Source organism: Maylandia zebra, linkage group LG15, assembly GCF_041146795.1.
Source record: "Maylandia zebra isolate NMK-2024a linkage group LG15, Mzebra_GT3a, whole genome shotgun sequence".
NCBI classification, from domain to species: Eukaryota; Metazoa; Chordata; class Actinopteri; order Cichliformes; family Cichlidae; genus Maylandia; species Maylandia zebra.
This window is the reverse complement of record NC_135181.1, coordinates 20,998,834-21,016,866: the sequence shown is the minus strand read 5'-3', so window position 1 is coordinate 21,016,866 and position 18,033 is coordinate 20,998,834. Positions and strand designations below refer to the sequence as shown.

Here is an 18,033-nt window from a genome sequence, read left to right as displayed (position 1 = left end):
GTACATATACATACATATATATATATATATATATATATATATATATATATATACATATATATATATATATATATATATATATATATATATATATATATATATATATATATATATATATATATATAATATTCTGTAACTCTGTAACTTCTGTCGGTGCTGTGCTTTTTTGGAAATCGAATTTCCCAGAGGAACCCACCCGAGGGATTAATAAAGTTCTATCTTATCTTATCTTAAATTTAAGTCCACCAACATCATCATCACCTCTCATTCATTTTGACTGGGGCAACATTAACTGGATGCACTCATTTGTTTTTAGGACAAAGTAATGCACTGCTCACTTGGATCAACCCCATTAACCTGCATTCCTTCTAATGGCCAGCAGTGGGCGACTCCTGCAGCTAGAAAAGATAACAGCTTCCTCCCCCTGTGACCCTAGGAAACACTTTTGTGGTGAGTTTACGGGTATTTATTTGATCTCTTATTGAATTAATAATCAACATTTTGTAAACTGCAGTTTCTGTTAAGAGTCACAAAGACGAAAACACTGATGCTTCGCAAAGGGAAGGCATTAACCTGTCTGCATCATCACAATGGCTATATCTTTGTTCACAGTTTATTATCTACACCCACACCCACATCCACAAACACAAACTGACTTGAAGGCCATCTGGACCAGATGGGCGAGGATGTCCTGGGCGTCCAGCGTAATGCGACTCAGGTCTCGGTCCTGTTTGATGAAATTGAGCAGCTCGGACGCATTGGCCATCCAGAAAGCCAGTGCTCCCGCGATGTTCTTCTGCTTCTGTAATGCACCAATCACAACCACACACAAAGAAGAAAAACATGGTAGAAGTTGTTAGAGTAGAAGTGTCCAGGGAAGACTCAAGGGTAAAAAAACAAAAAAAGAAGGGAGGAGGACAGAGGGGTTTCTGTTTGAGTGACAGCAAGAAGGAGCAGCTGTTACTTTAAGGGATAGACTCATGCCTCGCCCACCCCTCCCTCTAAGCCAACCGGGTGTCGAGAAGAAGAGTGGTCATCACTTTCAGATCGGTGAACACAAACAAAGTGTCGTGAGCTCTGTGATAGTTTTGTTTTACACAAGAGTGACCTCTCCTTTTCTCTCCCATTCATCAGATCGACAGACACCGGCCGTCTTAGTTCACAGTTTAAATCATGACGAAGCTCGATGTCTGAGGAGCTGATTGGTTAAAATCCCCACCGCTCAGAGAGAGAGAGAGGATTGTGCAAAGCTTGGTCCCTTGCATTCATCTATCCCCACCTTTGAAAAACAAATGAAAACAGAACAAAGAAAAGAAAATAATAATAATATCAATAATAATAATAATAATAATAATAACAATAATAACCCTTCATTCAGAACAGCCAGACAATGAGAGATGGAGCCAAGTGCATCCACAATGACACAGAGATGGATGGCTGAACACGTTAAATGAACATCCAAACAGACAAATGAAGCAGACGAGGTGGAGCAGGTCAGAGGGACGCGACTTGTCTCTCATCCACACCGTCGAGTAGAAGAAGCAAGATGTGAGGTCACAACAAAAAAACAAAACAAAAAAATGGATGCCAGAGTTAAAGACTGAGCAATGATGGAGAGAAGTGGATGCTTTGGTTTTTGTTCTGTTTTTGTTTTGTTTTTTTTCTTTGGTGTGTTTGTTTTTTAGTACCAGGCAGGTCCAGGAAGCTGAATGGAATTAGTCAAGTTGATGTTGCTGTTGTTGCTTAGTTTTCCAGCTGTGGGGTAGGATGCATTATTACGGCGGTATTTTACATCATCTCTGTTAGAATGGAGAAAAAGAAGCAGCAGCAACAATGAAGGGCTGGTCAAAAAGAAACAAAGCATAGAGAGAGAAGAAGAAAGTAGGACAGGGAGAGAGAAGTGGGCGCAGAGATTAATAGAGGAAAGCCGAGGGGTTGATGAGGTTGGTGATGTGATTTTACGTCACCAGTGCTTAAATGTTATCTGATTCGCCTTAATTAAAATGTGTTGGCTTTTTTTTTTTTTTTTTTACCCAGTTGGTCTGGAGTCGAGGTTTCAGGTAAAGAAATAATTTAACATACGAGCTTCGATCAAAAAGATCTTCAAATCCATGCGCACTGTTATCCTGATCATCACTCTGTGGAAGTCTCGCTTCGACCACGAACACCAAACAAACAACTTTCAAGCTAAGGATCATCACCGAGCTGAGCATTTAACCATCGTGTCCATGCCCCTTCATGCAATAACGTTAATGTTCACATTTCCACTCACTGCACGCAGACTGAAATCAGCTGGCAGTAGCACAGCGCAAAAAAAAAGACCCATCATGCACGTAGAGGAAGCTTTGCAATGCAATAACAACTTATTTGTTTCCTTAGTACATAGAATGAGATTACTGAACCACCTACAGTGATGCATAACAGAAAAATGTATGTTGACTGCAGCTCACTGTCTCCAACTTTGTGACATGAACAACAATCTGAAAAACAGAAGCTGTCCTAAAGCAGTCCAGAGGTGCACAACGAGACAAACTCTGACGCAAAACTAACAATGTTAGAGATATGGTGTAGGTAACCATAAACCGCAACCTGATGTGCACCTCACTAGAAATACAACTACGCATCACGTTGATGCAGCTCGCAACGACTGTGACTCTCCTCCATGGTTATTAAAGTTAACTAAAAATAGGTGTGACCAAAATGTAATTAACTAAAATAAAAATTATAAACAGACCTGGGGAAAAACAAACTAGGAAAAAATGATAGCAAGAAATTTGCTTAGTTTTTGTATTGTTTGTCTATAAGACTGAGTCAACCGCTTTCCAAAAGTTTGGCTTCTTTTTTTTCTTCTTTTTTTTTTAAATACCTGAAATACCTGTACTTTACCGCTGATATAAATCTCATAATAATAACTAAAAAGCCAAAAACGAACTCTTAAATTAATAAAATTAAACTAAAACAAAATATTTTTAAATAAAATGAAACTGAAACAAGAAAACCTCACTACAGAAACTGCCTGAAAATTAACAGCAAAAAGTCTAAACTAAATAAAAATGACTACAATAATGCATTTTTTGCTATTTCCATTTTCAAATCCAGTGAATAGGTTTGAAAAACATCAAAACACCCATAACTAGTGTTTTGGGAGTGACTGCACAAGAACGGAGACACACCATGCACACATATAAACGCCGACCACGAGTCGGTCACTTAAACAGGCTTTATGTCGATTCAACACAGAAGTATTTATTTATCTTTCTTTACTTAATAGTTACAATGTAATACTAACATTATTATAATAATAATAATAATAATAATAATAATAATAATAATAATAATAACAACAACAACAACAACAACAACAACAACAACAACAACAACAATAACAGTAACAACAACAACAACAACCATTTTTTCTGTTGCTATTGGGAGTAATAAATCAACCTACACTGAGAACAATACTATAATCCAGTAGTATTTTGTCACCATGGCAAACGTGATCGACTGTTTTATTTCCTCTGCAATATGTTCCTTAAAAACAGCTCTGAAAACTGTGGATAATACAGTAAAAGTATTGAGTTGCAAAGCTCTTGGCATTGCTAATCTGTGCAGCTCACATTAACAGTAGCGAGTACAGAATATAAGGTGCACTGCGCAATTAATATTACCCACATCACCCACCCCAAGAAAATGAGACAAAGAGAGAGCATCAGAGCCAGGGAGAGAGAGGTAGACGAGTCTTTAGCAGCCGTATCATGATGTGCTATCCTACCTGATCCCCTTCAGCAATCTCCTGGATGGAAGGAAGAGGAAGAGGAGGAGGAGGAAGAGGACACGTTCACAGGACAGAGAGAAAACACGTCAACGGCTACAGTATGGACAGCTATGTGACACACAGATACACTTTGACACACACGATGATTATGGTTTACAATGTAAAGCCATCCTCAAAAAAGTGAAGTGATGGAGGTCAGCTGGAAAAGAAAAAATGTTAAAGAAAACACTGCAAAAGTGAACGAGGTATACAATGTTTTATATTTTACAACTAAAAGCTGCATAAAATGTTTGAAGCACACTATTGTAACCGCACTCTAACAAGGATTAAATATTAGAGAGTGCGAGCACTGTTATTGGCGAGGAACATCCCAAAGAGATGCTCCAAAAATATCCTGATCTGCTGGATTAGTGTCTCGTATGCAATGATTAATGTTCAGATGATAACTGAAAACGCGCGCGCGCACACACACACACACACACACACACACGCAGTTTATAAGCAAGCTTCCCACATCTCTCAGTCTGTAGCTAAAGATAGTTTTCCTGAAACTCTATAAAGCTGAACTCCTACTACACAGACTGAAATAGTCTTACAGTCTTGTGTGTGCATTTGTGAGTCTGTGCTTGTGTTTTAGAACTTTTCTGCATGCCAAAGACAATGAATAGCTTGCTGCAGGCTAAACAAATAAAAGCAGTAATGGCTTTACTGGAAGCTGGAGGCTTTAAAAGAAACATGTAGGTGTTTATGTGTTTACTTTTCCCCTCCTAAGATCCTCTGCTTCATATGTGGCATCGTGCTCCCACCTAACCCAGCAAGGATCACTTTTATCTTTTATTTTGTACAGTAACTTTAGTTAAGCAATGCAAAATCTTAACTTCATGCTATAAATATTTTATAGAGTATACACCAGGCCTCGAGGGCCGGTGTCCTGCAGCATTTAGATCTCACCCTGGGTCAGCACACCTGAATCAATCATTACCAGGCCTCTGGAGAACTTCAAGACATGTTGAGGAGGTAATTTAGCCATTTAGATCAGCTGTGTTGGATCAAGGACACATCTAAAACCTGCAGGACACCGGCCCTTGAGGCCTGAAGTTCCCCACACCTGTTTAGGACATGAAACTGATCGATGTGATGTGTCTAAATCAATTTACAGAACATTTGAACACGGATTTCTTTTCTGTGAAGGGATCGCAACTAGAAGATGAGCTTGCCATCAAAGTATAGGTAAAAAGATTTCATAATCTATAACTTGTGCCCAGCTATCTATCCCACATTGCGATATGACGCTTGTGAAACTTGGAGTATCAAAATTGGTTTAAAAACCGCTTAAATATGAGGTACTGAAGTTGCTGGGAAAACGAGAAAGAATTTCTGGCTGTTTTTAACGTGGCCCAGAGTTAACAAAAAGTTTCAACAGATGGTGAAAGTCTTAATCCTTTTTCATATTTCCATACAGACTGTTTCAATTAAAACCAGGCATTTTTAGCATGTTTATTAAAACTTCTTGCAGATGTTTGTCTTAACGCAATATTGAACACAGATACCTCTATGTAGTTTTATTTAGAGGAGGAGATCTCGAAAAAGTCTTTAAAAATTACTGTTTTGACACCGCCTCCCTCCCCTACAAAAAACGGCTATAAGACCGGCATCAAACTTGACATTTTAAGTAACAGTAGCTCCATGTTGAGTCACAACAGGCTTCACATCTCGAGCGTAACACAGTGATGGACAAACAGAATCGAAAGCACAACTGTGGAGAAAAGCTGCTAGACACAAACACAGACACAAACACACACACACACACACACACACACACACAGCTTACAACAACTACAAATGTAGTTTTGTAAGAACACCGCTGAGCGTCACCTAATATTCGACAAAAGCAGGAGGAGCATGAGAACGAGATAACGTGCAAATTAATCGATGATTTGATTCGACTGCTTTTAAAAATTACAGTGAAAAGACTTTTAAAAGACGCATTACTGACCTGGATGACTCCTTCCATCATGCTCACCATCTTGTTGACGATGGCGATGACCTTGTGCGTCCTCTCTGACGGCGACATGTCGGGCCGGTAGGTGGGAGACAAGACGTAGCGGCAGGCCATGTACAGGACGTACGTGGGCGAGAGTTTGAAGTGAACCGTGGAGCTGTTGGTGTAGTTGATGATGGCAGAGAGGAAGGTGTCTTCAGCTGGATGGACACAGAGAGAATACATTCGATAAAATCTTTGCGGCAGCCGCTGTTTGTCAGAGGACGTAACAGATTTCACGTGATTAATTAATAATTAATTAATAAACATGCAGCTTAAGTAATCCCCCACAAACTAAACTCATGGTTATGGTCACGTGTATGGGTGAGACAACGAAGTCTGATGCAGAAAGGGTGAGTTGGGTTATGAAAACATGAATTAAAGGCTTCTTAGACACCAAAACAATGGAGAACTGAACTGATGACTACAGAGCATTTTTACTTCCAGCCACTTTATCGTAGTCCTACAGTAGAAAACACCGGAAATGTGTTAAAGAGGCAAGCAGGAGTTTTATTTGTTTCCTGTGTTTTCATTCAGCATTTCATTCAGATACTCCTTGTGTTGTCAGTTCATTCAGCAACTGGTTCCTGGCTTTATTCATTCATCTGTTATTTATTCTGTTTCCATCCATCCAGTTGTTGTTTTTTTGTTTGTTTGTTTTAACCCACTCATCCATTCATTGATGAATTCATTCATGGATTCTCATTTTATTCTTTTTTTATCTGGTTTCGTTTTGCTTTCATCAGTCGTTTTTCTTTTCCCCACTGTGTTGACTGATAAATAAAACTTAACTTTTCTGAATTGTCTATTTTTTAATATAACAATAACAATAATAACAATAACAATAACAATATTCATTTGTTTATTAGACTTCTAGTTTACTATTCAATTCATTCATGTTTTTATTCATCTATTTTGGCTTTCATTCATTTATTCCTGCCCCTTCTGACAACAATCTCCACCTGTTTAACTCTTTCACTATAGCTGATTTTTTTTTTTTATTATTTCATGGAATAACAGCTCATCATTATAGCTGATAATAGTAATTAATGAATGCAAAGGTTTTATATATCATCTCTCATTAAAAACTGTATGTAAAGGCAGAAATGACTGCACACAATAAATCAAACTGCATGTTCGAAGTGTCGGCCCACACCGCCTCTGAGCTGTGGGAAGCAGTTTGTATCAGTCGCTTTGGCGGTGCAGATATTGGCTGCACATGCGTGTCATGTTGAAAACACCAATGAAACCAGCTGCCTCACTTTAGAGTCATTCGGTTTTAACTCTATGCCAAACTAGTGGCAGCTGCACTTTAGCAGCTACAACACTCCATATGAAAACCTGAAGATGAGACTACTGCACCTTTTCTGCCTCTTACAGCACATGGTTAGGCTCCCTGAGGACTGTGGGGTATGAGAGTCTCCACCACTTTATGACCAAAAACCATCTTTTGCCTGGAAAACAGATGATCTCACACACGGTGCCAAATATACTGTAGCACTGTCAGAGCGTGCACGCTGATAGACTCGGGCCCGGAGCAGAAGAAGAGTCAATAAACGGAAGACAAAGCAAACAGCTCGAAGCGTTCGTGGCTACAAAAAGCGTGGGAAACGAAACGTTGCACTGCCGTCTGGAACTCAATTATCATGAATTTAACATCCAACAGCAACAAAGAGTTCTGAAATCATCTAATAAAGGATTCACTAGAGACATTAGAAAATTAAATGCCGGGGATTAGGACAACTCAGTCCAGCTCTAAGGTTCCCTCCACACCGGCAGACAAAAAGGAGAACTTTCATTTTATTACTTTATTAAACAGGAATGCACAGCTCGAACACGGCTCAGAAAAACGCAGAGATGGAAATCATGAAGCTTAATATTAATCTCTGTAATGTACTCTGACATGTAAAGGCAGAAACACCCCGATGTAGCAGTTTTCATACATGCACCACAGCACCAAACTTCTCCACCGTTCAAGGTGCACGAGAGAACAATAAAAACCCTTTGAGGCCAGTCATGAAATGGTCTTCAACCTGCCAGCTTCACAGAAAAAGTTCCACAGGAATAAGTTCCTGGGTTTGAATCCAGTCTTTTCCGTTCTGTATGGAGCCTGCATGTTCTCCCTGTGTCTGCATGGGTTCTGTCTGGGAACTCCAGCTTCCACCAACAGTTCAAAAACATGCATGGGGTAAGGGTTAATTGGTGATTATAAATTGATTGTAGTTCCCAAGGGTCTCCTCCCAGATAAACATGCCCCCAAAACCTCCAGCGGCGTTGTTACAAGACGACGAAAAACATCCTGAGATATCTGCCTTTCAACCCAGAGAGGGCACTTCACAGTCTCACATTTGGAGGTGTCGACCTCCAATGCTGAAGATCACACTCTGATAAATCAAATAAAACCACATTGGCTTCAAAAAGCAGCGATGGAGAGTCGCCTTCACCCCGGCTGCACCCGCAGATCTTGTTCAAGAATATCACAAGCAGGCTCAGAAACGAGGAGCAAAAACCACTGAACGTGCTTGACTTTGTGCCACAACGTCAAACAGGATTTTAATGATTATAATGGCTTTCAGCCTTTCATCGCTGCAGGTCGGCGAGGTGAGAGAAAACGTGAAAAGCCTCTGAACTGCCTGCATTAACCATGACACCGTTATTGAGCAGCACTACTTCCAGCGCAATCAGGTCAGGTTTGTCGGTCCAGGACGTTACGACGGGAACTGAAAGGGTTCAATAGTTTCCAGCTATTGACTGTGTCACTGACACAGTGAGGTGAATGAAGAGGCAGAAAGTGATGCGCGAACACTCACAGTTGTCTCTGAACTCGATGCTGGCTGGAAGAGTCAGCTCTGTTCTGTCTGCTGAAATATCCTGAGACCTGATGAGACAGATTCAAACCATGAGGAGAGGAGATCCATACAGAGGGGAGAAAAAGGATAAGCATGAGGATCAAGAGAATCCAGGGTATTGGAGGAAACCATGTCTGACCTGCTGTCCTGCTGCTCTCCTCTGATCATGGGTTTGACCATTCCTCTCTCCATGTCCAGCTTTCCTGAGCTCTGAAAACACACAGAGAAAAAAAGAAGCTTCAATTCAACTTAACATACGGAAATTTGTCCCTTATTATATTTTAAAGATACTGGCTACAGTCCTACGAGGCTTAAATGCAGCGTGGGGAAACAAATCAAAGTTATGGTGTCATGGAGTTTTGTCTGGGAAAGCCGACAATGGTGACTTGGGTCAGATTTATTGGCAGAACTACTACAGCAAAAGCAACATGACAACCCTTTTTCCACTTTTCATCAAGTTTTTGTTTCTTTGTATTGAGTTTGACATTTAAAAAACGTTTTGCTGCTTCTCCAGAGCTTTTGCAGTTAGTCAAACCAATAATCAAATGACAAAATTAATCTGTGGCTTTGATCAGATTTTTAAATAATCTGAATTAAACTTCTTTGGAGTTAAATGTTAGATGAAATGCACTCAAGAAGATCTGCAAATCAACACCGATAATCAACAAAAGACTTAATTATTTTTGGAAAACCCATGAGAGTCATTTTTCTCCTTTTTGTCATCAGCAGCTCTCTCACGGACGATTGTGGAATCATTGTGTTTTTATAATATTTATAATATGTGCATAGTCTTTACCTTTGAAAATAAAACACCTTAAGATGTGTCATGATTTGTCACTCTATAAATGACATTTAACTGCAAAGAAATTTGAAAGATACTGATAAATACCACTGGTGTGCATAATTATCATAATAAGATTGGCTCCATATTTTTAAATCTGTGAATTCTTCTACCACGACTAGTTACTGTAGTAGTTTTGTTCCCCCTCGCAAAAATAAGGCTTAAATAGTAGGTGGGTGGAGCTTCTGTGCTCGCTGTGACAGCTGTGCACCTGTGTTGACAATAGTTGAGATAAGGCATCATACAGAGCAGGGGGAAAAGAAACTGTCAAAATTGGCATGTTTAGAGCAGCCTGAACAGCGATGACTTGAACATAAACTAACGTCATTATTTGAAACCAACTTTAAAAGGAGAATCCACCACAGAAGCAGTGCAGTAAACAAAAATATGATGATGCCCGACTTTCAGCCAGTCTGCTTAATAAAAGTTCAGACAGATAAAACATAAAAATATTAACAGCATAGTGTTTAAGTGTTTGAGAGCAGAAAGCAGAGCAGAGAGAATTTTGAATGGAATAAAGTATATACACGAAAATGAGTGGGTGTTTCTTTTTCTGTCTGTGTGCATGTGTGTGTTACCTTGCTGGTAGGCAGGGCTCCTCCACTGTGGACGTCTCCGTGAAGGTCGAAGGTGGTTTCTGGTACGCTGCTTCAGCGGGGAGACACAGACATTCAGAGGTTCAGATGACGAACTGCGCTCTCCACAGCTGACTTTTCATTACTGACGTCGACAAGAGCGCAGACTTAAATCCAGACACACACACGCTCGCTTATCTAACTCACCGTCACAGAGGAGAGCGATGGGCGTGAGAGGCAGTAAAATACTCGCTGATATTTGCACACAGATAGCTCGCTTTATGCATGCACACTCTTACATAACAGTCTAATTAGTTATAGAGAAGCCACGCCACGAGTCCTAACTCACAGCAACGCCAGGATGTCGTGTGTGTGTGTGTGTGTGTGTGTGTGTGTGTGTGTGTGTGTGTGTGTGTGTGTGTGTGTGTGTGTGTGTGTGTGTGTGAGAGAGACAGCAGTCGGGTTTAAAAAGACAGGCTTCTGCTTTCACAGCCCGCGTGACAGCAAGGCATCAATGTTGAATAAAGAGCACAGCACAAACACAAAGCATCAGTGCTTCATGTCATTGACACGGAGATCTCCATCACGCACACAATAAACAAAAGCAGCCAAACAAGGTTAAACCATTACCAGCATCAACATAGACAGAGAAAGTAGACTGATTGTTTTTTTCTTTCTTAAACTAAATTTCTAATCAAATGAAGTACATTACAAACAAACTCATAACTCCAGTAAAAACAGATAAAATATTAAAATCTTTCTGATGCTGCCGTTTTCAGCTTTTGAAAACAGATTCTAACATCTTTAACAAGATGGTCCCAAATCCCAGCGTGGGAATCAATGACAGGTGTCATGTGATCTCAGAAACCAGACAGTCATGTGAATCAGGCTCAAAGCCACAACCTCCGCAGCTGGAAAATAAATACTATGTAGATGTGCCAAAGACTGCAATTCCTCTAACAGCCACCTGGGACTGGCTTCAAATGCGAGTCGAACCCCACAGGCTCCCACGTCACTGCATTAAAAAGCATGTTTTAGCCTCCACAGATAGGCTTTCCCTTTCACAAACTCTGTTTTAAAGTGCAGACCATTTAATAAGCTTGTGCTTCAGTTCTGGTCTGTTAATTAGCACCAAGGAAGGCTTTCTGTGTGTTTTAGCTGTACTGTACAATAGCTGGAGAGAGCCACTGTGATGCCACCTGTTTGTTAGTTTTATGAAGCCTCAAAATGAGTGTTTTCACTATCAGTTTTTTGAAACCAGATGCGGTGAACGAGGTGTGGATCTGACTGTGAAACCACACACATATCCTGGATAACCCTGGAAAAGCCTCAGGATGACTATAACTTACAAAATGCACTCAGTGTTTGACAAAAATAAGGCCTCATGCATTAAAGTAATGAAAAAATGTTTACAGAGTTCTTGGAGATAGGAAGGTGAGAGTCAACTTAGACTTCTATACGACCAGAAACCCTCTGCAATCAGAGGAGTTGAGTCCTGTTGGCCATTAAAAAGAATGAAGGTGTAATTTTTCAATCTTTGTCCATCTTTATACCGGCTGTGGATGCAGCTTTCTAACCAATAAGGCTGCTATTATTTGATAACTCAGCTGGGCCCACCATCTCACCCTGCCATCCTTGCATGTCTTCCAAGACGCCATCATTTTAAATGGTCACTTTCAATTCAATTTTATTTATATAGTCGCCTCAAGGCACTTCATCTTGCAAGGTAAAGACCCTAGAATAGTACAGAAAAACCCCAACAATCAAATGATCCCTTTTAAACAAGCAGTTGATGACAGTGGGAAGGAAAAAACAAAACGCTCTTTTAAGAGGAAGAAACCTTCAAGAGAACCAAGACTGCGTCATAGCAGTATGAGCACACAGCAATAGCATCTGCCTTTTCTGGCAGTCTCTACTCTGACAGAAAATTCAAAACAAACACACCACAGTGCTGCTTAACCTTGCGCCCGCTCACTAACAGTCTTCTTGCAACTCGCCTCATTTCTCTGTTTAGAAAGCGTACTATTGTAATCCTGCATCTGTGCCACACTTCTGTCAGCTGCTAACAAGTCAAACATGCAGACCAAAAAAGGCTGTTATCATGATATAAAACATGAAAAACAGTGTTTAAAATGTGAATCTGCCGTGTCATGCGTACTGAGATTACAGCACAAGGATCTGATAACGATTTATTTAAAATGATCTCAAATTAAACATGATACAGATTAAAGTTCCTTTTAAGGCTTCTGGCTGGTTTCATTCATGTTTTTCTCTCACTCACTGACAGTGAATACAGATGAAGTTAAGAGGGAGCAGATTATCAAAGGATCAAACACTCATTCCCTTACAAGATCATCTGAACCACGCCAAAAAAGAATCCTCGCCAAACTACTGCAGTAATTGGCCTAAACATTATGATGAGTCCTCAGCTTGACTGTGGCTAGGTATCCTGGTATGTTTGTGCAGCAGGACACTGGAAAGCAGCCCAGAAAACCACAGAGATCCACATCCACAACTTCTCCTTTTCTGAGCTGCACAAAATGATCCCTGGTCTTAATATAACTCCTCAGTGTTCTCATTTCTCGTAACATCATTTCACAATGCCTCCAACTGAGCTGACAACTGAAAAAGTTCCCAAAGGAGCTGATCAATAACAAAAAATCTAATAAAATGACCAAAGTATTATTTGAACCATTGAGAAATCTGATTATACAGGTGTACTTCTTGCTTATATAGAAAAATAAAAATGGGTTTTCTTTTGGGGCAATGAGGAAAATTTTCCCTTTCGCCATTCGTGATACCAAAAAAGCTTAATCTCAATTTAAGGTCAATATTCACACATTTTCTGTAACTCCTGGGGGAAATATGGACCTCTTTAACTTACAAAAAATCCACTATATCCATGACCCGGAAGCTAATTTCATCTTCCTCATGTTTGTATCTGGACAGGCAGAACCGGCTAAATGCAGCTGCCTATCGTTAAAACCATCAATAGTAAGAATGAACTATGCGATTTATGCTATATCCTATAGCTAGAAATTACAAATGTTAATGCACGATGTTTAACTCTTTAAAAATTAAAAAAATAAAAAAAACACACACATTAAAAATGTATTTAAAGCCTGTAAAAAAAAAAAAAAAAAAAAAAAAGATTTTTGGCTTCTATTGATAAATTCTCCCTTTATAACACCTCTACACTGGGTAAAACTCATCCAATGAGACTCTACCAAGTCTTAAACTTAAGGGCAGAATTTGAATCGGCAGACATAGACAGCTGTAGTTGACCTGCGCTGATCTGAACCATGCCTGTGCTCCTGGAGCCCTTTAGAGCATTTTTAATGGAAATGTCTGACAAATATAATGTATTGCTGTTTGGGACAGGCTGAGCAAGAGATTTATGACTCTTGAGCAGCAAAAGTACCAACATTAAGACTGTATATAAAAGACCAAGTGGCTACTTTGATCTTATATATACACAGTCTGTGGACTTCATTCATCCCGAGTCTTCTTTTTTTTAAGCTGAAGTATTTTATTGTCACATTTTGCTGCTGACATGTGGAGCACTGTGAGCTGTATTTTCGTATTAAACATGAATTTTGAGGTCTTCTTCTATAGCTGAGGTTACTAATCAAAATCACCTGATGGGAGTTTCTAACTGGAATGCAAACCTGTGTCAAAGCCTCTGAGGAACATGTTGTGAAAGCAGTCACAGCCCACAGCTAAATACAGGATTAGCTCTCTTTTAAAACGCTGCACTGATGTATAATTTTGTGTTTGCTCAGCAAGCGCTCAAACCTAACAAACCAGCTCTTAAACACATAAAAAAAAAAACACTCCCAGGCTGGTGGATTAAATTCAGCCAAGCAAAAATGTTATGCTCATTTTACTCCAAAATAATTTTAAGGTTTATTTCATCTGAAGGCAAAGCTTACAGAGGCAAACTTTACACTCTAGATTGTTAAAAAACTAATTTAAATGTGTTCATGACCTTGTGAGCTTTAGAAAATACTGAGCACATGCTTATGAAAGAGTGCTACAAAAGATAAAGGACAATTTCTTGAATCATTTGTAGAAACTAATTCATGCAGAAACACACCCACAGTTGTGAGTTAGTGTTTTGGGTACTTACAGACTTCCTTCTTTCTCTCTTCCTTTCAGTGTTAGTCGTCCATTAAAGACTTTTAAGTTGTTTCTCCTTTCCTTCACTGATCCCTAACTTTCTCACACTCTCCTTTCTCTTCTTATCTTGTATGCCCTCTGTCTTTCTCCCGTTAGTGTGTGAAACTCCAGCGAGGAGGAGGCCACACCCAACATCATGTTGATCAGATTAGAGGGCAGCCTGCCTGCCGTAACCCCAGACCTCCGCTCTTCCTCTCATTTCCCTGCTCTCCCCATCCCAGACTCCCTCCTCCCACTTTTCCTTCCCTTCATCTCTGCTTCCGCCTGCCAACTCCAAACCTCACCCTCCCTTCATTTACAATAACACCCTATTCTTTCTTTACTGTTGGTAGGCTTCGGGAAACTGTGTGTACAGACGTTGAAGAAGGAGGGATAGTAAGAAGAATGGATGTCCGTAAGTTTGAGGTGAAAACTTTGCATTCAGACACCCACAAACCCTTTTCCCATTCCTCACCCAGACTTGTGTCTGCCTCTCGGCATGGCCGGTTCTCTCTTCCCTCCCTGGTCGAACATCGGGTCCACGAATTTGAAGACGTGGGCAGAACCGAACTGGATGGTGGAGCCAGAACGCAACACAGTCGTCTCGATAATGCGCTGCCCGTCTACAAATGTGTCTGCGTCAGGGCCGTGCGGCGTCACAGTCACCATGCCTTCGCTGTGCATGAGGTTGCAGTGGTGGGGCAGAATCCCCGGACCAAGCAGCTGAAGACAAACACAGCAAGTATATCAGCTATATAAGCAGCATCAGGCTAAAACTCCACTTTTAAGCTGTAAGTTGGGCTGGCTTCTGGCAAAATAAATAAATAAATAACTCTTCTGCAGTCAGTTTCACTTGACTTCAAGCTCCCATTAGAGCTGTGCACCGTTTCCCCTCTCTATCAGCTTAAACACCCTTGCTGTTTAGTTTAACTCAAGCCAGGACGGCCAAGTAAAAGTATCATAAATTAACCTTGGAATGATCATCAGCTGCCTGATGCTGACCTTGTCTCTGGATTTTCACCTGATCGACTTTCAAACAACAGTTAGCTGCAGCTGCTCAAGTGTAATGGCCCTTATGGTCAAAAACCCCCACTGGTCAGCATTTCACTCCACCAGCTACACCTCTTTGCTTTTCATTTGAATCATATCTAAAGACAGCTTTTTAAACTGCAGTAACGTCATGATGTTTGCACAGTTAATTCAACACCGTGTGTGTGTGTGTGTAAGGGAACACTGAGTGTGAGGGAACTCCACAGGGTTTGCATCAGTGCTCGGATGCACTGGCATCAAAACTTGGCAGCATGTGAGCTCTTCCCAAATACTGAAAGCTTTAGAAAGACAGAAATCTTAATTTAAAATTGCAATGTAGTACTTTTTTTAAAAAGAGAAAAATTCTAGCATTAATATGTGCAGTTTATATAGTGCAGTATTCTACAGTCTGTATTAGAATTTTTTGTATTTTAATGGGGTGTTTACCTGGATGGCGCCGTCGTCTGTGCAGTCTGAGCCGACCTCAGTGATGCTGTGCTGAAGCCGATACAGCTTGGGTTTGTCCCGAGAGTCTGAGCCGTCTGAACACACACACACACACACACACACACACACACACACACACGTTCAGATTTAGAAACCAGGTAAGGCTGCACTCACATCACATTTTAAAGAAACGGCATACAGGTTCACTACACAAACTCACACATACACATACACTGATTGACTGAAATCCCAGTCAATCAATTCAGCATTACTACAGTACAGAGTCAGTACATAGTGACATATGGAGAGCTGTGCATTATGCACTGCTAATGTGGCACAGAGTGTGGGGGTTTTGGTGGGGCAGCAGTGCAGTTATTGATATTAGTAAGTAGGGGTTTAGTAAAAGCAAAGCAGGGCATTAGTTCAGTGAAGGGAAAGGGATAAAATGTTGGCTGCTGTGGGGGGTTTGGGGGGGGGGGGGTATCAGAAAAAAAACCCACATATAACCATCTTCTAAAAATAATACTGTAGTCAAAAGGTAGCTAATATAACAGATCTCCGTAGATTAGAAGGTTCTGCTATACCGACTCGGTTTTGTTTTTTCCATCAATTCTGTGCCAGTTAAAGGTTTAAGGACGGTAATCACGAGGAGCCGAGGGCGTACTTTCACTTTCTTTAGACCCTCAGTCATTTTTTTCCCCTTTCTCTCTCTATTTTATTCATTTATAACTTTTCATATTGCAACAGTTATTCATTGTTTTGTGACTGATGCCATTATCATCATTATTTTGAATTTGAAATTAATTAATTAGAGATTAGATGCTAACACATTATGTTCATCTACGTGATTGTTGAATTAAGTTGAATAGGAGCCACCCTTGCATATTAGTTTGTTTTTTTAGAATATTTGGATCTAATTTATTTGGCATTCTAATGGCTCAGTGACACGAGTAGATATATGACGGCTAACTGTCTGCAACTAAAAGGATGAAAAACCAAACAAAAACACGGTGGCTGATAAACGCGTTTAATTTCCTTCCCTTTTGGCAGCTTAATGAATGCGCTGCAGAAACCAGATGCCTGATTGCGACCGCACAGAACCCCTTGCAAAGGCAACCTGATTATTAGCAGGTTTGCATCTAATTTATTAACACAGAGACTGCCAACATGTTGCAATCAGTCAGAGTTGGTCCACAACAATGAACACAACGTCTCTGCATCATGGCTCTTTAACATCGACCCAATATTATAATCCTACATAATATCAAGGTTCCTCCATCCTTTAACAGTGAAATTCAACATCCTGCTGCAACTATGGCACTATTTGTGAATAATTCCTAAATTCATGTTTCACATCTATGAGGTTTTGGTTGAAAGTAACAGTATATAGCTGCCTAATGACCATTGAATTTGCAGTAACAGTGACAGCAGACCGACTCCATCTTTTTGCCATTTTATCAAAGCTACTTTGAAGACACAGCTGATGGTCATCTTTGAGTGCTGCAAGATCATGAGGTCACACGGTTGCAACTGCAGTCTACAGACAGCATTTTTCACAGTGTGGCATTATGCTCGATTTAGACTTCTGGTGTGAAATATAGATGCCAGTGATGGTTGCAGCCTCTAGCATTCCGTTTTACCTGTGCAGGCTGCACTGGCAGTGACATGTGGTTACATTTCTATGCAGGTGGACTTCAGGTAACATCGAACATTATGGTGCAGGATTTCAGAAAGATTTTCAGTTACGACTATTTTACAGGTAGATTTAACACAGAAGTATAATTCCCATGTTTTGACTTCTTCAGTCTTTCAGTCAGTTATGAGGTAACTCACTAGAAACGTCACTTCGATTATTATCAGTTCATTTGTGAGCTTTTAGCAACTGGTGAAATAAATTGATTTAGTAGTTTCGTGTACCCTTCAAATAAAATGAATGTCAATCTGCAAAAATGCTTCCAAAAAGGTCTCAGTTTTCCCTGCGATTGGCTGGATATAATGTTAAATCCTATTTCTTATCAAAACTTTATATCCTAAAATGTATTTAAGCTGTTATTGACTGTTTTTAATGCCGATACAGAAAGTATTAAATAACTCTCATGTAAAATGTAAATAAATTGTTTAAATCACTTTTTCCTAACCTCTCTGTTCAGTACTAGTGCCTAAATCACATCTAAAACATGTATCAGGGCTGTTTGACCACTATTGGCCAAATGAGTTGACCCCACCAACAGACACACAGGTGCGGCAGAGTTTTACCTTCGTGGTGCCGATAGGCGTAGTAGGCATAGTGATTCCCTCGCCCTAGGCAGGCAGGCAGG

At 40.2% G+C, this 18,033-nt stretch overlaps 1 protein-coding gene across 15 annotated transcripts in view; it reads right to left on the bottom strand.

Moving 5' to 3' along the window:
- Window positions 1-18,033, bottom strand: part of afdna (afadin, adherens junction formation factor a) — a 121,759-nt gene that overhangs the window by 51,369 nt on the left and 52,357 nt on the right. For 9 of the 15 annotated variants that reach the window (XM_076874087.1, XM_076874088.1, XM_076874081.1 and 6 more), the window contains exons 9-17: window positions 17,972-18,016; window positions 15,716-15,810; window positions 14,715-14,962; window positions 10,085-10,154; window positions 8,805-8,875; window positions 8,627-8,694; window positions 5,772-5,977; window positions 3,773-3,793; window positions 657-802 (exon numbers count right to left, since the gene is read on the bottom strand). In XM_076874087.1, the coding sequence (XP_076730202.1) occupies window positions 657-802; window positions 3,773-3,793; window positions 5,772-5,977; window positions 8,627-8,694; window positions 8,805-8,875; window positions 10,085-10,154; window positions 14,715-14,962; window positions 15,716-15,810; window positions 17,972-18,016 (970 nt within the window). The remainder of the gene's footprint in view (window positions 1-656; window positions 803-3,772; window positions 3,794-5,771; window positions 5,978-8,626; window positions 8,695-8,804; window positions 8,876-10,084; window positions 10,155-14,714; window positions 14,963-15,715; window positions 15,811-17,971; window positions 18,017-18,033) is intronic. The other 6 variants (XM_076874079.1, XM_076874090.1, XM_076874077.1 and 3 more) reach the window with 5 other exon arrangements.